The 23,004-nt window shown below is 47.2% G+C and overlaps 4 protein-coding genes and 1 long non-coding RNA gene across 6 annotated transcripts; 1 reads left to right on the top strand and 4 right to left on the bottom strand.

Annotated features, from left to right (window-relative positions):
* Positions 1–1,598: 1,598 nt before the first annotated feature.
* On the bottom strand, positions 1,599–11,286 carry LOC117847962 (S-formylglutathione hydrolase-like). Its single transcript, XM_034729267.2, has 7 exons — positions 11,209–11,286; positions 11,028–11,117; positions 10,809–10,926; positions 3,737–3,999; positions 3,530–3,628; positions 3,391–3,459; positions 1,599–2,416 (listed from the first exon to the last, which is right to left on the bottom strand). Exons 1-7 carry the CDS (start codon positions 11,284–11,286, stop codon positions 2,231–2,233), a joined length of 903 nt encoding a protein of 300 aa, XP_034585158.1. The 3' UTR covers positions 1,599–2,230.
* On the bottom strand, positions 9,607–10,472 carry LOC117847250 (uncharacterized). The gene is made up of 3 exons (XR_004638565.2): positions 10,432–10,472; positions 10,192–10,277; positions 9,607–10,022 (listed from the first exon to the last, which is right to left on the bottom strand). It is a non-coding gene; the product is annotated as an uncharacterized lncRNA (long non-coding RNA).
* Positions 11,272–14,416, top strand: LOC117846867 (WAT1-related protein At1g68170). Its single transcript, XM_072292489.1, has 6 exons — positions 11,272–11,727; positions 12,661–12,723; positions 12,939–13,055; positions 13,135–13,606; positions 13,684–13,835; positions 13,915–14,416. Exons 1-6 carry the CDS (start codon positions 11,285–11,287, stop codon positions 14,024–14,026), a joined length of 1,359 nt encoding a protein of 452 aa, XP_072148590.1. The 5' UTR covers positions 11,272–11,284; the 3' UTR covers positions 14,027–14,416.
* Positions 14,417–15,158: 742 nt separating this feature from the next.
* On the bottom strand, positions 15,159–17,529 carry LOC117846868 (ASI1-immunoprecipitated protein 1). 2 transcript variants are annotated; one of them, XM_034727975.2, is made up of 4 exons: positions 17,304–17,528; positions 17,064–17,149; positions 16,427–16,893; positions 15,159–15,599 (listed from the first exon to the last, which is right to left on the bottom strand). In XM_034727975.2, the coding sequence occupies exons 3-4, from the start codon at positions 16,880–16,882 to the stop codon at positions 15,450–15,452; spliced, it is 606 nt and encodes a 201-aa protein (XP_034583866.1). In that variant the 5' UTR covers positions 16,883–16,893; positions 17,064–17,149; positions 17,304–17,528; the 3' UTR covers positions 15,159–15,449. The 2 variants fall into 2 exon arrangements, with proteins under 2 accessions (XP_034583866.1, XP_034583867.1); XM_034727976.2 differs by lacking the exon at positions 17,064–17,149 and having other exon boundaries at positions 17,304–17,529.
* Positions 17,530–19,047: 1,518 nt separating this feature from the next.
* Positions 19,048–20,855, bottom strand: LOC117851014 (uncharacterized). Its single transcript, XM_034732915.2, has 3 exons — positions 20,087–20,855; positions 19,748–19,933; positions 19,048–19,654 (listed from the first exon to the last, which is right to left on the bottom strand). Exons 1-3 carry the CDS (start codon positions 20,573–20,575, stop codon positions 19,340–19,342), a joined length of 990 nt encoding a protein of 329 aa, XP_034588806.1. The 5' UTR covers positions 20,576–20,855; the 3' UTR covers positions 19,048–19,339.
* Positions 20,856–23,004: the final 2,149 nt, after the last annotated feature.

Raw genomic sequence — 23,004 nt, forward strand, 5'->3', positions numbered from 1 at the left:
GAAGGACACAAACAACGTGGCGGTGGCGGTGCTCGAGGAAGATGGTGAAGGACACAAACAACGTGACCGCGAGTCCCGCCATGCCACACACACAAAGATGATAAGTGTATGTGTAGGTTGGTGGTTTGGGGTCACGCCGTTCCACGTCATGGAAGATGATGGCCGGCGGAAGAAAACATGCCTGGCGTGCGGGCATCTTACGGACGCTTATCCTCAACCTCGCAACTTGGACTTCGACCTCCCCCTCTGGCTCGTCTTCAACCTCACCTCCACCCATCCCACCGCCATCGGCCACGGCACCACCAGTGCCAACCTCTGCCGTCTCCCTCCCTAATACGCGTCAGAGGATTCACGGTTCGCCCCACTAGCCCACAGACCTCCTTCTTCTAAGGCCGCAGATGCTCCTCCCCTAACCTAAATCGGAGCATAGGAGACGAGGGGCGTGCGGTGCTGGAGCTGAAGAAGGCATGGACGAGTGTGGAGTCTGCCCCATCATATCTAACAGCGCGTCGACACTCGTCCATGCGTCGGTAGCGTCAGATTAAGTCATTTTGGACAAGGAAGGATATCGCGGAATTACTACAGTCACACATAAACTACGGTATTATATCTGGTATTCCTAAATATACTCTAACTCTAACAAGCCCAGTTCCAGTCACATGTGTTCGAGCTCGACACTTGCTTGGCGTTGCTGGCCGACAAGGTAGCTGCAGCTGCTGTCCGTGCAAGGAGCCGTGACGTACTCACGAGAGCCTGAAAGCACGTCGACTGGTTGCCGCTCCTACACGGAATGACAAAATTTCCCATGATGCCCAGGTCCCGGTTCTGGGTAAAGGACCGGTCCATACGCGCCATGGACCGGCCAGCGGCGAGTCCGGCGAGCCGGGGCAGGCGGAGGGCTTGGTCCGTACTTGGCTCAAGATGCTGTAGGTACAGTGCCCATGTCGTGTCTCGTCTCGTCGTGGCTGCGTTTCAGGCCCAACAGAACAGATAGACTGTCTGAAGCAGCCAGCCTAAACCCACTGCCATCCGTCGAGGGCAACACAGAGCACCAGAATGACTGGCACTGGCAGGTAGATCGCAGTTTTCCTGGTCAGATCGCAGGACATCTTGAACGCTTCAAGAGTGGACCGGAGGACCATGTCTGAAATTCTGAATCGAGAGATGATCATCACCATCCACATCTATGATGCAGATACGTGTCGGTGCGAAGGCACCAACTTCATTCATTGCTGCATGCCAAATGCTGTCTCCTCCTAGCCCCCCTAGGCCTTCCCCGCCCTACAACAGTGACCGGACGGAAGGCGACTCTGGCCTGGCGTCGACGCGTCGTCCTCATGGTCCGGCATCCAGCTCGGCCGGCCAGAAAGGCTCACATAAGATGCAGCATCGTTGCATCATGTTGCAAGTATGTCATCCTAGGCAGAGCTGTAACTGAACCCAGCACACAAGAACACCTACTACAGACAGCACCACCCATGGCACAATACGTATTGACAAAGGCCAACAACGAGACCAACTTTTTTTTTCGAGAATACGCAGGAGAGCTGCGTACCTTTGTATTAAAAAGAATGAGTAGAATTGTTACAACGTGGGTCTACCGGGCTCACGCACACGGTTTTGAAATGTAGCTTGAGCTTACATGGCAACTTATTTACATCCGTTTAAACACAAAGGTCAGGGTAAGAAACCACTAAGGTACCGTTGCTTCAGCGTCGTCCTGCTGTTGTCGCGGCCATTGGAACATTGCTAAGTGTTTGGCTCCTGCCGCGCACCAATCAGCAGCTTGTTCTCAGATTAGCTCAGTTAGTTGCAGATGATTCCTTTTTGGGGCTCTATCAAAGTTTCTGTCGTTGCGCTGTTTCCAAATTGTCCAGGAGGTCAACATAAACAAGGAGTCCATCCCTTTTCTTAGTGATCTGCTCATGGCTCGCCGCTTATGCACCCAGTAGTCCGTTAAGGAGGTTGATCATACCGATTTTTGCTCCCCCTGCAGATTGCGCATAGCGAATGACAAGGAAACTACACTCAATGCAACATCAGTCCCATTCGAGCTTCTCAATGGACAGGAAAAGCAAATCTTTCAGCTTATTTTGCATGTGGGTGTATTATTCACCTCAAGCTGGCAGACAAGAGAAGACTGTCGGCATGGGTAACATGCTGCAAGCAGACACCTCAGAGCTCTGCCTCCTTGTCTTCCTCACACTACACATTACGGGAGACTTTGCAGTCAGGCACTCTTGAGAAACTGAGCATGGTGCGCAGTGTGATCGTCCACGAACGTAGCAATGAAATAGTAGGAATGGTCATATCCAGGTTGCATGCGCAAGATCAGAGGAGCCCCGACAGCCTTGCACGCCTCCTCGAAGTTGCGAGGTAGTAACTGCTCCTCAGCTAAGAACTTGTCAGCATCCCCCTAAACAAGGTTGTCAATACGAGCATAGCAGATAAGAACTCCCACAGAAATAACCCTTTTTACTTCTACTCTGAGATAAACAAAAAACTACACAGTAGCAGCCTCAGGACTCATCAGACATTTAATTTTCTCCAAACAGTGTCCCACTGTGGGTGATGTATGATAGTTATGAGATCTAAAATCTATCGGAAACAGTTGATAAGCTTGACCCACTCTACTCTTTAGGAGCCTAGACGACTAGACTTCTAACCAGTTCAATCAAACATGACATTTTAAATTAAATCAATCCATTCAGGCAGTAGGGATCTATGCTACTGTTAGTAACTGTTAAGTGACCCTGATAGGCTCTGAATAATGCTCATGTGTGGAGTCCTACAAATGTTACGTGAATAAGTAGAGGTCTCGTCGTTTGATGAGCTAATCCAACCCGCAGTGTAGAAGATCATCAAAATAGCTGTACTCAATCACATGCAAAAGCGTAACAAAGAAAACGTGAACAGCCCAATTGAAAAAAGTGTTCTAAGGTCCCCATTTGCCATCAACTTCCCACCTACCTATTATCCAGGATGGCAACTCAATAATGTTGACACAAACATCTGAGTAAAGCTACTTGAGTCAGATTCAGTGGTACCTCAAAAAAATCCAGCTATAATGCTAAGTAGATTTTCAGATGTCTCCTGGATTTGTTCTGATACGGGCTGGGTGGTCTGGGTGAGATTTCATTTTCAAGAATGAGAGATATCAAATGTAAGCACTAAATGACTAGTCAACCCATTTTTTTTAAAAAAAACATGTGTGGAGAGGCAAGCAGGTGGTTTGGCCACACGGGCATGTGCTTAAAATCATATTTCCTCATTTTCAAACAGCTAATAGTTCCTTCCATGTTTTCAAAATATAGGACAACAAACGAGCTTGGCTAGCAACAACGTGATAGCAGAGACAGGACATGAGTGAATACATGGCCAACACTGTACCTGGTCAATTAGGATAGGAGTGGAAACAGCATTGTTGTTCTTTTTAATCAGGCAGGTTGCGTCATATTCCTACGCAAATCAGGCACTTGTAAGTATCCAACATGTCTCAGAGATGAGTGATTTCTAAAGAGGAGAATACCTCCCAATCTGATTTAGTTGAGCCCAGGTAATTTGAGAATGCTTTCTGACCCCACGGGCAGTTTATTGGATTGGCAATTGGAGCAAATGCTGATACTGACTGACATATAAGATAAAACCCAAAATTCAGGGTGAGATCCAATACAAAATGTCATGAACGAACTTGAAAAGGTTATCTAGGCTAAATAAAATGGCATGCTAAGAGTACCTTGTATTTATCAGTATTTTTTAAGTAAATTGTCAGCGCACCATGCCCTCCCATTGAGTGCCCAAAAATTGATGCCTGCGAAGTGTTAAGCTGTTCGAAGTTGCCACTTACAACTTCTGGAAGTTCCTTCACAACATAGTCATACATGCGCCAATTTTTCCACTTTTCATTTGTGGCGTTCAAATAAAACCCAGCACCTAGTAACAAAAAGAAAATGTTAACATATCTGAATGAGTGTGAAGAAATAAAATCATCCAAACCTGCTAGTGTATACCAAATTCAAGTAGTGTTTCCGCAATGTTCCAACAGTAATGCTTTGACAGAATGTAATGGACCTCCCCTTACTACTAAAGCACCACTATGAACTTTAAAATCTTTCTTGACAAATCCCCAATAGGGGAGCATGTAAGGTTACTCTGCCCTTTTGGAGAGGTGCCACTTTTTAAGTTGAACAACATTTGATAAGCATTAGGTCTACATAGTTCAAAAAATGTGCCCACTAATGTAACTCTGGTCCTTGCACTTAGGGTAGGAACCAGTTGCATGCTGAACCTATCAAAAGGAGTGATAACACAATCGATTCTAAATGGGCCTCTCATTACACATTGGAATTTAGCAGTCAGCCAGACTATGCAGGAAAACAAATAATCCTTGCCACTAGCGTTGCCACTTCTACCATACTCCACTCATCTACCATGCTTATGGTTGAATGACATGGCAAGGAAGGGGGCCTCTATTTATAGGCCAAGGAAGTTCATAGGATAAGGACATGTGCCCCCTTCTAGAGTTTTCACTAGACAAATATCTATGTTCTACACTATTCTAATTTCTTCATGGCAAAACATCTAGCACCTTCATGCAAAATATCATGGATCATGAGTTGTGGGGAAGGCTCTATAAGTTTGTATTGCTTTCCTTCAATACTCCCCATCAATGCAAACTTCTCTCCATAGTTGTCTTGCACTAGCAGATGGTGATTTGTCAAGCAAGATTTTAAAGTTCATAGTGGTATTCGTTCATTGCACTACCACCTGCTAGTGAGTTTTCACTATTATTGGTCTATTTATGTAGCCTAACCAGCAATTGTATGGTAGAATTTAGAGCCATTTATTCATGTGAGGTAGCTCATCCTTTGTTATCTTCCAATTAGTTTTAATACCAGAATTATACTTTCTATGACTTGTCAGGACTTGTATTGACTTGGATTCCCAAAAATTGATGTGATAAATACAATGCTGCTGGTATATTATAGAGCTCAAGGGACAAGGGTTTACTACCCGAAGTGTTGATATCTTACAGGCTTGTGTTATTAGTAATCCCACCACTGTAGCTCCTTTTTCTGGGATTGGTACGAGCAAGACAATCTTATTACCAGAAGAGTCAAACACATCCCTACAACACTTAGGGATTGTAGTTTTTTCCTTTTCCCCAGCCTAAACATAGTTGATAGTTTAGATTTTAGCAGCAGTTAGGATTTTGGAGCAGTTACGGAAAGCTTTATATACAGGAGTTTGTTGAAATGATTTTAGGAGCAGTTAGGATTTTGGAACAGTTACGGAAAGCTTTATATACGGGAGTTTGTTGAAATGATTTTAGGAGCAATTACGGAAAGCTGGTGCGCAGCACATGCATGGTCCCCCAGGCAACGCCAACATGTACGATCTCAGTTTCTGTTCCGCTCAAGCAAATGTTGCTGCTTGCGGCAAGTTGGGCATGGCGTTCACTTCACACATCTCTCTATCTCTGATTTTAGGAGCAGTTATGATTTAGGAGCAGTTATGGAAAGTTGGTACCCGCAGATGGTACCTGCACGGAAAGCTGGTACCCGCACGGACTTTTTTGTTGCTGCTTACGGCGACACTTCACACATCTCTCATGCGCAGCACATGCATGGTCCCCCAGGCAATGCCAACACGTACGATCTCAGTTTCATGCGCAGCCCATGCAGGTTCCCCCAAACAATGCCAACACGTACGATCTCGGCTCCTCCAATCCTCCTCCGATCCTTGCGTCGCGTGTATATATACATGATCATCGATACCAATATCCGGCTCAACCTAACGCAATGCAGCTATCATCAAGAGACCGCGACTCGAACCCGAGACCTTCCGATCACAGGCGGTAAGACTCCGCTTGCACCAGGCCCACTGAAGCTTATATATGATTCATTATATACATACTTAGTCCTAATGTCAATTCTTTTTTTTCAAAAAAAGGAATATAATTGAATTGACATAGTCTCTAATGCCAATTCTTTTCTTCCTGCCTTTTGCATGCAGCGACACCATGTCGAATGGAGAGCAGAAGAGCGAGAAGCTGTGAGGGTACGGTCACCTGTACAGCCTTAGCCTCGCCCATTTCAAGTCGGCGGCGATCAAGTGCGCCGTGGAGTTGGGCATTCCAACTGCTATCAAACGCTGCGGCAGGACGGCCACCATCTCCGACCTCATCAAGGAGATCAGCCTCGTCCCGGCAAAGGCGCCATACCTCAGCCGCCTCCTGCGCTTCCTTGCCTTCTTCGGGCTGTTCGAGGAGGACGAGGAGGAGTTTGCGTCAGCTAAAAGCAAGACGGTGTACAAGCTGACTCCGACGTCGCGGCTCCTCGTCCAGGAGGCCGACAACGATTCGACATGCGACATGTCCCACATGCTGCTGCTGTTCACGCGTCCCAGCACCACTGTGTCAACCTTCTTCGACGTTGAGCGTTGGATCAGAGATCCAACTAGTACCAAGACTGTTTTCGAGGCGGCTCACGGTACGTCCACTTGGGTCTCACCCAGAGCGACGCGTCATTTAACGATGCCATGAACAGAGCTAGCATGGCGGATAGCCGATTCACCATGGAGGTTGTGATCAAAGAGGCCGGTGGGTATTTCAAGGGCCTGAAGACTCTGACGGATGTCGGCGGCGGCCACGGTGCAGCCACGGCTGCTATCGTTGCAACCTTTCCAGACATGCAGTGCACCGTGATGGACCTCCAGCAAGTGGTCAGCAGCGCACCTGAGTGCGGCGGGACGGTCAAGTTCGTGGTAGGCAATATGTTTGAGTCAATTCCGCCAGCAGATGTTGTTCTACTCAAGGTAGCCCTTTGTACTTTTCAATACAGAATGTATACTCTCTATCTTCACATTGGTAACATACTGTTAACTGTTCATCTCAGCTCGTCTTGCACTCCTGGGACGATGCCTCATGCATCAAGATACTCAAATGCTGCAAGGAAGCGATACCACCAACGGGAGGAAAGGTGTTCAACATCAACACCGTTCTTGGGCATAGGGGGGAGACAAGCAAGCACGTAACTGAGGTGCAACTCTTACTTGATCTTTACATGATGAGAGGCCACGGTTTCGAGAGGGATGAGCGTCAGTGGAAGACGATATTCTTGGAGGTTGGATTCGCCAACTACACGGTGATCCCATTACAAGATCCCTTAGCTATGATTGTGCTTCATCCAAGTCCATTGGTGGTGGAGATGACGGTGAAGGTGACCGGCACCGGTGGGGCCAAGGAGGACTCGTTCCTGTCCACTGACGAGGCTGAGGCAGCGCCATGACCCAGGCCGGAGGCGAGTCAAGCCTCAAGCCAGCACCAACCTGAGCTCTGATGTGTGTGTGGCCTATCCGGCTGTCCGGTTGCGGCTGGACTAATAAATAAACAAACTCAGATCCTCCATCGTCTAAGGTTGTGTTGTCTTTGGGCTGTGGCATTATTATTATTGTTATGTATGCACGATGATGTACCTTGTACTTTGTTTTCTGTAATTTGTCTTAATATATATAACTAGTAGGGGGACATTTGCCCTCCTATTTCATCAAAAAAAAAATAACTTATTAGAGTCCCTACTATTTGATTTGTCGGTTAACCTTATCTATGGTGACCGTGTTGAAAGCTAAGAGGAGTGCCATGCCAACCCTGTCGTCCTCATCTGAAAGGCGATTTGTTGAAAGCCAAGAGGAGTGCCATGCCAACCCTGTCATCCTTATCTGAAAGGCGATTTGTTGAGCCCCCATTTTTGTATGACTCTCTTTTCTGGTAGCGAAACAGAAGACCTGCGGCGACGGTTTGAATGCGAGAAAGGGAAAGGGATACATGTGCTATACTTCCTCCGTCACATAAAAGATCATTTCCATTCTTAATTTTGTTTTTGTGCTTCTTCTTTTGCCGAGGCCCATCTTGAAAGTATTCAAGGGTACTCCGGTTGAATGCTCTTTTTTTTCGAAAAAGATCTATACATATAGTGTAGTATATATGTACATGTATTGGGAAAAAAATTGAAAATGAATGAAGGTAAATAAGCGGCCACTCTTTACTTCTTTCCTAGTTTCCCTTCCCACCCTATGGCCCAATACGGTCCACCAGAGAGCTCTGCGTTCCCTCCAAACGTTCTCGTCACCCACTCACCCGGCCAAACCCAATGCAGCGTGGGCGGTGGCGGCCGCCGGCCGGCGAGCCGGAGACCGAGGCCGGTGCCTTTAGCCGGCAGCTGCGGCCGGCGCGCACCACCACTGCGCGAGCGTGTTCTGCGCGGCCGAGCTGCCCAAGCACATAGCCAAGTCAGGAGTACCTATGTTACCGTGTAAGTGAAATTGAGAATTTGGATGAAAAGTGCGAGTGAAATTAGGAAGAAAAACAGGGATATTGCCATTGAGGTCTCATTGCCGTTAACTGTTTCAATACTTAGGTTTTCGTTGTCTCAACCATGAAGAGGAAAAAATAGGGGAATGTAGTATCATATCCTCTATATGACTATATATATTGGGATCATATGTTGCCACTTATTTGCTATGTTGAACTATTGCTTTTTTTGTGTTAGACAATTTTAAATTATGCTCAAATTCTATGAATAATATGAAATCATGATCAATTATGCGTTACATATTACCCCAAATTCAGTTATTAGTTTACTAATGCAATCACTCCACATTAGTCTATATACTTTGTGAAACCACCTAAGGATTAGTAGCAGCACTGCAGCAGTACTGTTTCTTATCATTCGTCAGGAAAAAGACAAATCCACATTACCCTATTAAAAGTAGCGTCTCAGAGTTTCATATGATAATTGTTGAATTCCTCGTGTGCATATATTAGATATTTTTACCAATTGCGGCAGCCAACTACCCATATAGCAATATGATTGAATAAGATCAAGTATTCCATTATTCATTCATAGCTGATCAAGCAATGCAATGCATGTAGACCTATAATTGCATACGTTGCTAACTTAGATGCACAATAATTGAGGGGATATTTAAGTTTTTTATGAATATGTCAGAAGTGGTATTTTAGTTCCATATAGGCATGTAAGTTCCCCAATTGTTCCATTATAGGATTATAAATGAAAAACACTAGGCCCCACTCTTTCATGTTTAGCCCGATGTTCTTAAGGTGGTAATGCAATTTGCAGTGACTCGCCGACTTCTTATCACCTAGGCGATAAACGCAATGTGGTAAGGCAGTCGGGGCGACAGCCATACTCACACATATTAGACAACAAAAATCAAAATAGCTTACTAAAGCCCAATCCAAGCTACAGCCCATAAAGCATCCCTTCCCGTGCCCTAGTCTCCCAATGCCATCCACAGCATGTCACCTTTCTCCTTAAGATTTGGGGACAACTTGCCCCTAGCAAGCGCCTTGTCGCTTAAGTGACCACTAGGCGTGTTCAGTCTAACCATTGAAATAAACAGAGCAAACAGTAAAACCAACTTTTAATGGTACACAAAGGCATATCAACATAACATGCATAATTTTGCAGGACTTAATGCGCTAGCATAGCAAAGCTTGACAGACTGCAGTCACAAGGCAACTAACAAGTTTACCTTTATGAGAGCCATGTTCTCTGACTCTTGCTTCTTTGCAAGGTTTTTCAGTTTCTTCATTGTCTCACACTCGTCATCTCCTTGTTTTACCCAGCGGAACTCTTTCTTGAGGCCAGGGCAGGGAGGTCGATCCCTGAACATCTCAGCCTTTGCATGGGTAGCTTTTACAGGCCTTGGCATCCCACCAATTATGAATGGGAAATCAGTCATCAACTCGACAGCAGCCTTGGCCTGCATATCATCATCCAGTTCTACCAATGCAGCAGAAGGTACATCATAAGGGATTGTGTAGTTGACGATGAACTCCACATTGACAACATTTGCACACTGGGCAAGAGCTGCTTTGATGACTGGGGTGGTAACTTGTGGAGAAAGCTGGTCCAAATATATGGTCCTCCTAACCTTCTCCTTGAAATCAGCATAGTCCTTGGAAGCCTGTTCTTGTGATGCCTCCATAGAAGGTCAACCTGTGCAGGAATAAGAATAAGGTTCAATGCTTACTTGCCCCAATTTGTAATTATTTTGTGCAAGGAGTACACAAGGATTTAGGAGAACACATCACAGGATTTAGAGTTGAAAAAAAATAAAAGGTGACATATACAAATACATATAATTGATCTTGTTTGTGTCCCTTACATATCAAATCTGTTTATCTCTTGGCCATTAGGTACAAAGAAGCATCCCAGTTATCATTCTAAGGGCCGCAACAGAACAAGAGCGTCCTTTGATTTTGCAAACAGAAAGAAAAAGGTGGTAAAATCAAGAACTAATTGGATGTATTAGATTAGATTCTCAGGGCACATTCACATGAATCAAAAGCAGACTCGAAAAACAATGAATTCATCTTAGGAAAGAAGGTCAGTTAGGGTTACTCACCAGGACAGGAAAGGATCAAAGGATGAAAGGAATAAGGATAACACTTAGGGTAGGAACCAGTTTCGTGCTGAACCTATCAAAAGGAGTGATAACACAATCGATTCTAAATGGGCCTCTCATTACACATTGGAATTTAGCAGTCAGCTAGACTATGCAGGCAAACAAATAATCCCTGCCTCTAGCGAGATTACGATTCTCAAAGCACCAGACTGAGCCTCCACATTTTCTAAAAAAATAAGGAAGGAAATCGTAACTCGTAAGCATCCTGTTCTACGACCGCGCCACGCTTCTGGACCGGACACATAGATGGGCAGGCATAAACCCTAGAAACATAACTCTGTCAGCCAGAGGGAGCAGGGGATTCAATTTTGACATACGTGGGGAGGTGTCAGGCACGACGAGGGCGATGCCGTGGGCGGCGGCGGCGCGCTGGGCGCCGGACTTCATGATGAAATTCTCGTCGTTGCAGGTGAGGCCCGAGAGCCAGTACAGCACCTGCAAAGCATCAATACGACACCGCGTCACATTCCGCGGCACAGATTAGCCCAGAGAGAGAGAGCGGGAGGACAGGGGAGCGCGGGCGGCGGCGCACTCACGGGTATGTTGGACGCCGGGGACGGGGGCATGTAGATGGAGAAGGTCATGGCGCAGCCGAGGGTGGCGCCACGAGACGCGTTCACCAAACCCTCGTGGCGCAGAGTCCGTCCGTGTCGCTGGAACTAACCCGAGCGTTGTCATATCCAGGAGCCGAGCGGCGTCGGAGCCGAGCCGCTGGACCAGACGCGCGATTGCTTCCGTTGGATTTGAAGCGGCCGACGCGTGGAGGCCGAGCGGACGGGTGTGCACCGGATGCATGGGTTCGCTGGAACAGGGCCCCCAAATTGGAGAGGAGCCCACCAACCAGAATGATTTTTATAGGCAGCGCAGGGCCAGGTGCCAGGTCTCGCAGAACGTCAGCCGCCGCCAGTACGTACTCCATCGGCCTCCTGATCCCATCGACCACGCGCCGCCGATGGCTTCTTCGCCGACGACGGTGAGGGAGGTGGCGAGCGAGGGAGTGGCTGCGCCCACGGCGCCGGAGGCGGCGAGACAAGGGGAGGTGAAGCGGTCTTCGCCGACCGCATGGGAGACGGCCATGCTGCCGCTCAGCATGGTCGCCGTTCAGGTGATCGTCGTGGGGATGTTGCTGCTCTCGAAGCTCACTCTCGGTGCTGGAATGAGCCCCTTCGTCATCCTTGTGTACCGCAACATGATCGCCGCAGCCGCCGTCGCCCCTCTCGCCGTCTACTTCGAGAGGTACGTGTTCCTTTCTCTTTTCTTTTCTTTTTTTCCTCGCCCACCTTGAAAGTATTCAAGGGTATTCATTCAGTTGAATACCTTTTTTTGCGAAAAAGATCTAATCATATAAATTGCGGTATACTTCCTCCGTCACATAAAGATCATTTCCAGTCTTAATTTTGTTTTTGTTTTTGTTTTTGTGCTTCTTCTTTTGCCGAGGCGGCGAGGCCCATCTTGAAAGTATTCAAGGGTATTCGGGTTGAGTGCTCTTTTTTTTTGCGAAAAGTCACAGGCTCGACTCGACGAGAAAATCCATCAGGCGGCTTTGCGTCTAGAGGATCCAGATGTGGGAGGAGGACGAGATCAGGGCGGCAATCAGATCCTGATGGCGTCCCCTTCCTGGCCATACTCGCCACAAATACTCCCTTGGCTGCACTATCCCTTAAACCCATCAATGCCGATGTGCAATCCCACAACAGCCCAAACCATATATAAGTCTCAGCTACTGCCCAAATTCTTGCCAGCCTCTACCTCATTAAACCACAGTTGCAAACATTGGGTAGATTGAAAGACCTCACAGGAGTCCACTCTGGTTGACACATGTTGCTAAGTGTGAGATCTGGCTACGCATGGGCATGCATGGGTGGCACCAAGATTACTTTTTCCAAAAGGTTACCAAGAGCTTTGTCAGCTCTTGTCGAAAGTATATTAGAAGAAGAAGAGAAAGAGGTCAAACGCTCCAGGCTCTCTTCCTGGCATTCTACATTGAATCTAAGTTACCAAATTTTTCACTTGAATCTATACTCTATATGTTGTATGCTGGACAATATAATTACCATGAACCGTATTTTCTTTTGGTAGCTAATTAAAGTTGACACCTCAGTTGTAAATTATTAGCACAGGGCCTACAATAGTTAGGGACTCATAATTTATTTCATGTTTTTGTTGCAGGGAAATTTGGAAAGAGATAAACTGGTCTGTATGCTGCTGGATTTTTGCAAATGCTGCGTTTGGGTGAGCACTCGAACTCATCAGTAATGTTTTCTGAACTCAGCTTGTTAGTCCGTACGGTTGTATGTATATTCTCTGTTATGGTCCAATACTTTATACAATTTCCTTAGGAAACCGAACCAGTTTCATTAGTAGCTGATATAACTAGTACATTACAAGGACGCAGTGCATCTCTTTCAAGCGTGTACATACCTTGTTTCTTGCCTCTAATATTGCAGAGACGTCCTGGCAATGGGCCTGTATTTCTACGGGCTGCGGACGACCAGCGCTGCTTACTCTTCTATCTTCCTCAACCTGATCCCAATTGCCACCTTCGTCACTGCGATAGTGCTACGGTATGTATGATCAATAATTCTCAACGTGATTACACAGTGTGATTGCGTTTAACGTGTCTGTGTGTTGATCTCCGTTTAGGGCTGAGAATCTAGCACTGGGACAGTGGCCAGGAAAGATGAAGCTGCTTGGCGCGCTGCTCTGCGTCGGCGGAACCATGCTGGTAAGCCTGCTGAAAGGCCCGCCGCTGCATCTTTGGCCCACCAACCTGCTCGGGTACTCCCAGGCACCTGCAGCCAACGCGACGGGTGCTCACCACAACATGGTGGTAGGTACCCTCTGGTTGTGTGGCAGCTGCATGAGCTATGCACTCTACTTCATCGTCCAGGTAATACAAACCGCTACAGTCTTTTTCCTTATTACCATTTGGACGGCTAAAAAAAAAACCTATCAGGAAAGGCTTGTGAAGGTGTTCCCGTCAACCTATTGGATGACGTCGCTCACGTCGCTGGTGGGGAGTATTCAGGCCTTGGTGGTGGGTGTGTTCCTCGTCCGTGACAGAGCGGAATGGAAGCTCCACTGGAACCTGGAGCTCCTGACTGTCGTGTATTCGGTACGAGCTGGTCTATTCGGTATCTCGTACCTTAATTATTACAGAGTTTTAACCCCTTTTTTTTTTGTGATGATCAGGGTGTACTCAACACCGGCCTCGCGTTTCTGCTGCTCTCGTGGGTGATCCGCCGGAGTGGACCCATCTACCCGACCATGTTCAACTCAGTTTGCTTGGTTATGACCACTGTTCTCGACTCGGTCCTCCTTGGCACCCAGATCTACCTTGGGAGGTGAGCAGCGAGTCTACTAGCTCTCTACACACGACTGTTTGATCATGGATTTTAGCAACACTTATATCTGCATGTGCAGCGTTCTCGGGACAGTCATAATCGTGGTGGGAATGTATGCGTTCCTTTGGGGCAAGGGTACCGAGCTCAAGCGCGCCGCGATGGCGAAGGCATCACCGACCCAGGAGGCGTAGCAGGACCAGCTGAAAGGTGGACTAGGAGTAGGATAATACCCGTAGTCTTTGCCGCTTGTCATGGTTGATACAGTAACGTATTGTATGAGTTGCTGTAAACTGATTGGAGACCAAGCACCTCGGTGGTTACTCTTCCTTGCCCGTAGGTTGGACTTCTTCTCGATACTGTACCTCCTTGTGTTAAGTGGAATCTCAAGAAATAATGGGCGCATATATGCCAGAGCCCAGAGGAATTGGGCACAACAACTCCGAGCATTGTTATTGGAAAACATTCAGTTTGATGTAGGCAAGGATGGAAGCAGAGCATTGTTATTGGAAAGCTCTTGGTAAGCTGTTTGGTTCCAGGAGAATTTCTTTGTTCACAGTTCACACTATATGTATACACACACCTGATTTTTCTAGGAAGGTAAGAACGCTAGAACGGTATGTAGGGGCAAAACTGGCCATGTGCATCCAGGATTGTCTAGTGATTGCAATGTGCTCCGTTCAAGGTGGATGTAGTGAAGTTCAGCTGTAGCCCTGCTAATGGGGCTGAGCCCGCCCCTACCCGCAGCAGCCGAGATAATGGATGCTCGGAAGAATACGTGAGCTCGGTCGGTCGGTCGGAAGCTAGGTAAACCACATTTGCTTCCGTTGCGACGCTGGCTTGCAGAGTTAAGTCTTCTTCTCCAACCCAGGGAGGAGGTCTCCCTTCCTTTCCTTGTCCCAGATTCCATTCCATTCCTTCCTATCTTTCCTTCCATCCTTCCTGTTTCTCCTTCTCTTGCAAACATGCTGGCCAAGCCACCTCACCTGTGTGCCAACTAAGGTCTTAAATCTCCGAGTATAGCTGTCGAGCTATAGCCGGGTATAGCTGTTTGAGGCTCATCAAACTATTTGTGTTTATGTACAACTTAGCGGCTATAACCTCATTTAACTCCGCTATAACTGTTTTAGAGGTCATCCGCTAAATAGTTTTAGCCGGAGATTTAAAACCTTGGTGCCAACACATCGTAGCATGTACTTTCTTTTCGTACCCGCGTTAGGACTTAGGCACTTCACCTGCTCAGTACCACAACCTGCATCCCTCAAACATGATACGATGCTCAAACAATACAAACCGAAATAACCTTGCAGGCTTGGGCACAAGAAATAAAAAGTACTAGAGTTTCATGCAGCAATAATGTATGCACGAGAAGCATCACACAACAGCAGATGCTTTCAGTTTCAGCACCATGTTATTACAGGCTAAGAAACAAAAGGCTAAGGCTGCAGTTATCGGATTTCTAATGCAGCAACTGCTCGTACGCTAACTAAGCAGGGCCAATTGTTACGCCCCAGGATCCAGCTACTGGATCCCGACTCGTCGAATTCATCGCACCATCTACCAGCGCCCCCCCAGGACAAACTGATGACTGCACGGCTGCTCCATGAATTTGTCCCGTCAGTCATCCAGGTTCACTCCGTAGCGGTGAGCCAGGTTCTTGATGGCTCCATTCTGCATCACCAGGTCCAGCATTTCGTACTTCTTGCAGTTCGCATCAAGAGCTTCCTGCTGCTGCTTTGCTAGTTCCTTCTCCTCGTCCAATAGATTCTGAGACGGTTAAAACAGCAGCACCATGTCAGTATTTTCATGTCTAATTTTCAAATGAAGAACAAAGTAACAGCATCCACCAACTATCAATATTGTAGTTAGGTGCAAACACAGTACTTGGACATGCACCAATCTGGCAGGTATGCATATTTTTCATATAATTTAAGGATCTCTGATTAAAGGAATTAACAAACACCCAGTGTATTGGACAAGTGTATTAAAAGTAAAGCATATCCATTTGCGCACATATACTCCAGGCTGACAAACCATACATCACTCCAGAATGGATATTATTTCCATATAGGCATGTAACTTCCCCAATTGTTCCATTCTAGGATTATAAATGAAAAACACTAGGTCCCACTCTTTCATGTTTAGCCCGATGTTCTTAAGGTGGTAATGCAATTTGCAGTGACTCGCCGCCTTCTTATCACCTAGGCGATAAACGTAATGTGGTAAGGCAGTCGGGGCGACAGCCATACTCACACATATTAGACAACAAAAATCAAAATAGCTTACTAAAGCCCAATCCAAGCTACAGCCCATAAAGCATCCCTTCCCGTGCCCTAGTCTCCCAATGCCATCCACAGCATGTCACCTTTCTCCTTAAGATTTGGGGACAACTTGCCCCTAGCAAGCGCCTTGTCGCTTAAGTGACCACTAGGCGTGTTCAGTCTAACCATTGAAATAAACAGAGCAAACAGTAAAACCAACTTTTAATGGTACACAAAGGCATATCAACATAACATGCATAATTTTGCAGGACTTAATGCGCTAGCATAGCAAAGCTTGACAGACTGCAGTCACAAGGCAACTAACAAGTTTACCTTTATGAGAGCCATGTTCTCTGACTCTTGCTTCTTTGCAAGGTTTTTCAGTTTCTTCATTGTCTCACACTCGTCATCTCCTTGTTTTACCCAGCGGAACTCTTTCTTGAGGCCAGGGCAGGGAGGTCGATCCCTGAACATCTCAGCCTTTGCATGGGTAGCTTTTACAGGCCTTGGCATCCCACCAATTATGAATGGGAAATCAGTCATCAACTCGACAGCAGCCTTGGCCTGCATATCATCATCCAGTTCTACCAATGCAGCAGAAGGTACATCATAAGGGATTGTGTAGTTGACGATGAACTCCACATTGACAACATTTGCACACTGGGCAAGAGCTGCTTTGATGACTGGGGTGGTAACTTGTGGAGAAAGCTGGTCCAAATATATGGTCCTCCTAACCTTCTCCTTGAAATCAGCATAGTCCTTGGAAGCCTGTTCTTTTGATGCCTCCATAGAAGGTCAACCTGTGCAGGAATAAGAATAAGGTTCAATGCTTACTTGCCCCAATTTGTAATTATTTTTGTGCAAGGAGTACACAAGGATTTAGGAGAACACATCACAGGATTTAGAGTTGAAAAAAAATAAAAGGTGACATATACAAATACATATAATTGATCTTGTTTGTGTCACTTACATATCAAATCTGTTTATCTCTTGGCCATTAGGTACAAAGAAGCATCCCAGTTATCATTCTAAGGGCCGCAACAGAACAAGAGCGTCCTTTGATTTTGCAAACAGAAAGAAAAAGGTGGTAAAATCAAGAACTAATTGGATGTATTAGATTAGATTCGCAGGGCACATTCACATGAATCAAAAGCGGACTCGAAAAACAATGAATTCATCTTAGGAAAGAAGGTCAGTTAGGGTTACTCACCAGGACAGGAAAGGATCAAAGGATGAAAGGAATAAGGATAAGCCGACGAAATTGAAGGGGAGGATGGACGGGTCTCGTCCCCACTTGAGCCCGCTGCCAGTAGAGCAGCCCGTCGAGGGCGGGGAGGAGAGGAACCGCCGTCCGCCGCGCCGCCGCAAGTGAAACGCCGCCGGTGAGTGGGGGGAGGTCGGGCGTGCGGGACGGGCTGACTGTGGAAAGACTACGCAGAGAGGGTGGTGGGCTGAGGAAGCAGATGAGGGCCGCTGGAGGGAAGAAGAAATAATTGGGCTCGGCCCAAAAACAAGAGCAGGCCGACGCCGAACAAGTTGTGGTGGGCTGATTCCTAGAAAAAAAATAGTTTCTGCATGTTGTTGAGAATTATTTTTGTTGGAGTAAAATACCTAGGCAGTCCCTGTGTCTCAAAATGCATTTTCATGTGTCATCTGAGTCCATAAACTCTCAAAGTGCATATTTATGGCCTGTTCGTTTCAGCTTATTCAGCCGGCTTATCAGCCACAAAACAGCCGGCTTATCAGCTACAAAACAGTGTTTTCCTCTCACAACAAATCAGCCGTTTCAGCTTTTCAGCCGGCTTATAAGCTGAAGCGAACAGGCCTCCTTATACTTGTGCTGGGATTTCATCCAGGTCCCTAAGCTCTCAAAATACATTTCAAATCTTAAAACTTGTCACATGTCGTCTTATGGCAATGCTTCCTCCTCACTCGTTGTCTTCACAACCTCCTTACGCTAGTGATCATGCATGTGTTGCTGGCACTTGATTGGGATATCTTAAAATATACTTTGAGAGTTTAAGGACTCAAATGACACCTTGAGACAAGCTGAGGACCTGAAAATGGGTTTTGAGAGTTTAGGGATCCTGGTGGCATCTCGAGACAAATTTTTCGACCCGAAAATTCATTTTGAGAGTTTAGGAACCTAGATCTAGGTGACCACCCGTGTATTTTACTCCTTTTCTCGCAGCGAAACCTCAATTCAGTTCACTTCAGTATTCAGTGCATTTTTGTTTGTATCATCGTGCTGAGGTATTGAACCTGTGATGTGCTTAGATATGAGAAAACCAGAGAAGCTAGCAAAGTGTATTGCAACATGGGATTAATTTGCTGCCAATTCAATCAAATGCAAGCTAACAATAGATCGCTACTTGTGTTATTTTGGACGGAGAAAATTTAACAGGATATTAAAGCCTTTATTGGACTGTCCATCTTGTATGTAAAATAAAGGGAAATAATTAGTGCAACTGCCCTCTATTCTTATTGAATTGGCAAACAAGTTATTATTGGGGCATATATGTCCTTTGTACATTCAGCATGAATAATCCTCCAACAAAAAAAATCATATTGACAAACTCTCAGTTTATCCTCCTAGTAGATTCCATGAATACCAGCTTGCGTCGCTACTCAGAGAAGCTGAAACAAACGCGAATCAGGGCAGACATGTTGGGTTGATTTCTTTTTTTTTTGAAAGAAGCATGTAACATGTCACTCTATCGAAAGCAGCTACTAGTCCATCTGCAGCAATGACCATCATGCACAAGCCACTTTTATCTTTGTCAAATTGTACAAGGAGCAATGAATTATTATGTGTAATTCGACTATTAGAGGGAAGATCTCGATGAATTTTATTTTATTCCCATGAATTCAGCATGGATCCATAGATGCATAGATGAATTTTGACACCGCAAACAAGAAAAAAAGCAAATATACGATTGGTGGGCAAAAAAAAAGAAACATGATCGATCGGTCGGTATACTCAACTAGAATGAATGATCTGTCTGTCTTAGTTACTCTTACAGCAGCCATATATGATTGGTGGGCAAAAAAAAAGAAAAAATACACAGAATTGAAGAGAAAACAGAAAAGAAAGAATTCACACAAAAAAAAGAATAATATTACATTTAGAAGAAGAAGAAGAAGAAGAAGATCTGTTTCAGCTGATGATGATGATGAATGGAGATAATATAAATACAGTAGTGTGTATATATTCAGAAGAAAGATAGGATAATTAAGAAGAAATTTTTAGGAGTAGTGGCAGGCCTTCTCCAGGGAGATGATCTTGTTGAGCTTGCTGGGGTTCATGACCACCCTGCACTCCACGGCCATGGTGAACTTGGGCTTCACCAGCGCGCCCAGCACGTAGGCCCGCGAGTGCAGCGTCGTCCGGAGCACCATGGGCACCGGCGCCACGCTGCTGCTGCTCGCCGCCTGCTTCCCGCCGCCGGCCGCCGGCGCCGCCATCAGCGTCGGGCCCCCGCCGTACAGCGGCACCTTGTTGCCCAGCACGGCGACGCTCACGGTCCGGCGGCTGCTGCGAGCCTGGTAGAACTTCTTGAGCTGCAATATATAATTCGTTCAGATTGGCATGCATGCCAAAGATCTGATTTTGATTGCTCAAGAGGATCGAATGAGATGTATCAAGAGACATACGTCTCCGTTAGCTAGCGTGAGCTGACTGTAGGCGAGCTGGAATGGGTCTGCCGTGACGTGGATGCCGAAGAAGGTGCCCTTGTTGCGGTAGGTGAACTTGACGGTGGCGTTGGTGGTGGCCATGTCGGTGGGCACCAGCGACGCGTCGGTGCCGGCCTGGATGATGAAGTTCTCGAACTTGATGCTCTGCAGCAGCAGCAGTAGCAAACCATGTTGCAATTCAGTTTTTTTCTTTGAACAAAACTGAAATTCAGTATAGATCCATGCTAATGCTGCCTTGCTTGCTGGAGTATGAATCTTGATTAAAAAGAAAAAAAAGAAAAGCAAACGAATTCCAACCTTCATGACGATCTGCGGCTTCTGGGATCTGCTTGCCCCCCAGAGCACGAGCGCGAAGAAGGAGAAGAGCGCGACGAATCCGAGAACGAAGACGAGGAAGTAGTAGCACTTCTTGGGCACGATCCTGGTGTGCTCCTCGTCGTCCAGGAGCCCCTCCTCCTCGATGACCCCGATCTCCTGCCATCCCTTGCCCGGCGGCGCGCCCTTGCGCCCCGCCGACGATTTGTCCCCCTTGTGGTGGCCGCGCTTGGGGTGGCCCGAGAATCGGCTGGAGGAGGAGTCCCTGCCGACGGAGGAGTGGGAGTGGCGCGGCGACGCCATGGGGCTGAGCGCCGGCGTGGAGTGGACGGAGGTGGCCGTCTTCTCGCCGTCGTGCGAGTCCCTGGAGGGGCTCTGCACGTAGTAGACGGGGCGCGTGCGCGGCGGGGAGCGCGGCGGCGAGGACGGCGCCAGGCTCGTCACCTCCGAATCCGTCTTGGCGTGCGGCATCTTGCCTGATTTCTGATTTGCCTGGTGCTGCTGCTACAGCCTGCGAGAGCTGCAGCAATGGCCTGGCGTGCTCTCCGCTTGATGTGGCCAAGAAAAGAAGGCAATGAGTAGCAGCGTTAACTAACTAGTCGTAATAAGAGCGGCGAGACAGCAGCCTAATTAAACAAAGGCAGTCATGGAAATGAAACGAAGAGGAGAGGGCGTTAGTTGGCTCCGTCGGTGGAGTGGAAAAGAGTGTTGGTGAGAGGAGTGAGGGCAGAAGAAAGGAAGCTGCTGCTGGTCTCTCCTTTTGCTTTCACCAGCTGATGATGGCGATTGCCATGTGTGTCGATTCGTCGGTTGCGAGACAGACTCGCCAGTTCATCATGTGCTGTGCGGCTGGCTGGATCGCTCCAGCTCATACCACCCGTCCCCCTGCTACCATCCATTCCATTTCCCCTTGGATTTGGGTCGTTTCTTTTCGTTTTACCTGATTGGTTGATGACGATACTAGTATCACTTACCTTTCATACGGTTTCAACTCTCTCGAGTCCAAACTATTCACCCCGGCCCTAAGGAAAATTGTATTCTTCACAAGTTCTCTTAATTTTCAGATTTGTAGTAGTCAAACTTTTGGAAGGGGAAGCTAAAATCAACTGTTTCCTCACACATCCTAGGCCGTGTTTGATAGGATTCTAATCATTTTTAATCCAACCAACCTTCCAAATGCCCTAATTTTGGTTCGCTTCTACAGGAAACGATTCTCTCAGTAACCACCGAAACAACGTGAACTTGGAATCGTCCGCATCCTCGCTGGGGAAAATCCTGCCGATTCTGAGAGGTTATATACGAATTTGCCCTCAAAGTTTACAGATATTTACATGAAAAATGCCATCACATATATACCCGGTTAGCGTTCGCTCGCGCCCTCTCGACCGTCCATTCCGTCGCCCCCATCCAGCGCCTCCTCGCCGGCGCCCCCATCCAGCACCTCCTCGCCGTCGCCCCTCCAGTGCCTCCTCCCATCGCCCCTTCAGCGCCTCCTCCGGCGCCCCTTGGACCCGTACGTTGTCGCCCTTGGCGGTCGTCGTCGTCGCCCCTTGGGCCTAGACGCCGACGCGCCGCACGGGCCCGTGGCCAGCCGCCGCCTGAAGCTGCCTCGGCCCATGGCCGGCGCGGCTGCCACCTGACGCCGCCTCGGCCTGTGGCTGGCGCGGCCGCCGCCTGAAGCCACCTCGGCTCATGGCCGACGCGGCCGACGCATGACGCCTCAGCTATCCATGATGATGATTTTGAAAACTATGTTGGTAGTAATGATGGTCAAGATGGCACAAGTATTATCAATGATGGGAATGCTTCAGCAGATGACAGTGACATGAGTGCTTTGCGGGATTTCATTACTACAGATTTGGTACCATGATTGCTCATGTAGTTGCTTTTGTTATTTTGGACATATGAGGAGGGACTGTAATAGGCTCTGGTAACGACTATTGATGCCTCCATTCAAAATTAATGAACCTGTAATGGCAAACATTAATGTAGGTATTGCATTCTCTGTTTTTTTAGCAACTAAACAAGGTATTATCACCCTCAGGGGCATACAGGTCATTACACACTCGGCACAGATAATCTTCTAACAGAATCAGGGTACCAAACACTATGTTTCTCTTTTCAGCAGATTTTGTGGACAACAGCTTTTCAGGGCAGCTAGATTTTTAGAAAATCGCTACGCAGAAAAGCTGAAATAAACAGGGCCCTAGAATTACACCAAAACTTATGATTTCCCTTCCTATATATGATATATAATATACAATCTCGCTGAGATCATGTTTGAGCTAAGTCAACTAAACATCAAGTTCGGAAACACAAAAACCACTGGAATTTACGCGGGAAAAAATCTACATAACCCCACAACGTATCACAGTGCGTCTACATCACTCCCTAACCTGGATATTGTACGCCTTGAACTATGTAATACCATTCACCTAACTCCCTAGGGTGGTTTTGCATGTGGTTTTGCTACCGTAGCATGCCACGTTGGCATTGCCCCGCAAGACAGATGCATCCTCCCCTCTTATCACCGTCGTGTCTGTCGCCGCTACCGCTACGACCACGGGTGGCAGACAGGCTCCTGCTCATCGAGGCCCATGAGATGCTCTGGCTCTTTCGTGCACGCACTTTGGCGGTGGCTAAACGCGCAAAAATGACAAAAGCTTGCACGGTGGAGGCGAGGGCGCGAGGCACGCAGCAGCCAGTAGCAGGACTTGCGGTTGTGGCAAGTTGAGCGCTGCACTGGCCAAGCTCGCGATCGAGCTCACTGCTGTGGCAGGGCGAGGGCTGCGTTGGCAAACTCCGCATTGAGCGCAGCTGCCATCGGTGGTGTGCCCGTTCGCCTCGCGCTATGGATTTTCTCGAGGTGAGCTCGTCGTTGACGGCAGTTATTACACTAA

This window comes from Setaria viridis, chromosome 3 (genome assembly GCF_005286985.2).
Source record: "Setaria viridis chromosome 3, Setaria_viridis_v4.0, whole genome shotgun sequence".
NCBI classification, from domain to species: domain Eukaryota; kingdom Viridiplantae; phylum Streptophyta; class Magnoliopsida; order Poales; family Poaceae; genus Setaria; species Setaria viridis.

Coding starts and splice junctions, on each gene's coding strand:
- LOC117846867 (XM_072292489.1), top strand. CDS start 11,285: ATGGGTTCGCTGGAACAGGGCCCCCAAATTGGAGAGGAGCCCACCAAC. Junction 13,056..13,134: donor GTCACTGCGATAGTGCTACG/GTATGTATGATC, acceptor ATCTCCGTTTAG/GGCTGAGAATCTAGCACTGG. Junction 13,607..13,683: donor TCCTGACTGTCGTGTATTCG/GTACGAGCTGGT, acceptor TGTGATGATCAG/GGTGTACTCAACACCGGCCT.
- LOC117847962 (XM_034729267.2), bottom strand. CDS start 11,286: ATGCATCCGGTGCACACCCGTCCGCTCGGCCTCCACGCGTCGGCCGCT. Junction 4,000..10,808: donor CGTGCCTGACACCTCCCCAC/GTATGTCAAAAT, acceptor GGTATACACTAG/CAGGTTTGGATGATTTTATT. Junction 3,460..3,529: donor CAACTAAATCAGATTGGGAG/GTATTCTCCTCT, acceptor TGATTTGCGTAG/GAATATGACGCAACCTGCCT.
- LOC117846868 (XM_034727976.2), bottom strand. CDS start 16,882: ATGGAGGCATCAAAAGAACAGGCTTCCAAGGACTATGCTGATTTCAAG. Junction 15,600..16,426: donor AGAACATGGCTCTCATAAAG/GTAAACTTGTTA, acceptor TAACCGTCTCAG/AATCTATTGGACGAGGAGAA.
- LOC117851014 (XM_034732915.2), bottom strand. CDS start 20,575: ATGCCGCACGCCAAGACGGATTCGGAGGTGACGAGCCTGGCGCCGTCC. Junction 19,934..20,086: donor AGCCGCAGATCGTCATGAAG/GTTGGAATTCGT, acceptor CTGCTGCTGCAG/AGCATCAAGTTCGAGAACTT. Junction 19,655..19,747: donor TCACGCTAGCTAACGGAGAC/GTATGTCTCTTG, acceptor TATATATTGCAG/CTCAAGAAGTTCTACCAGGC.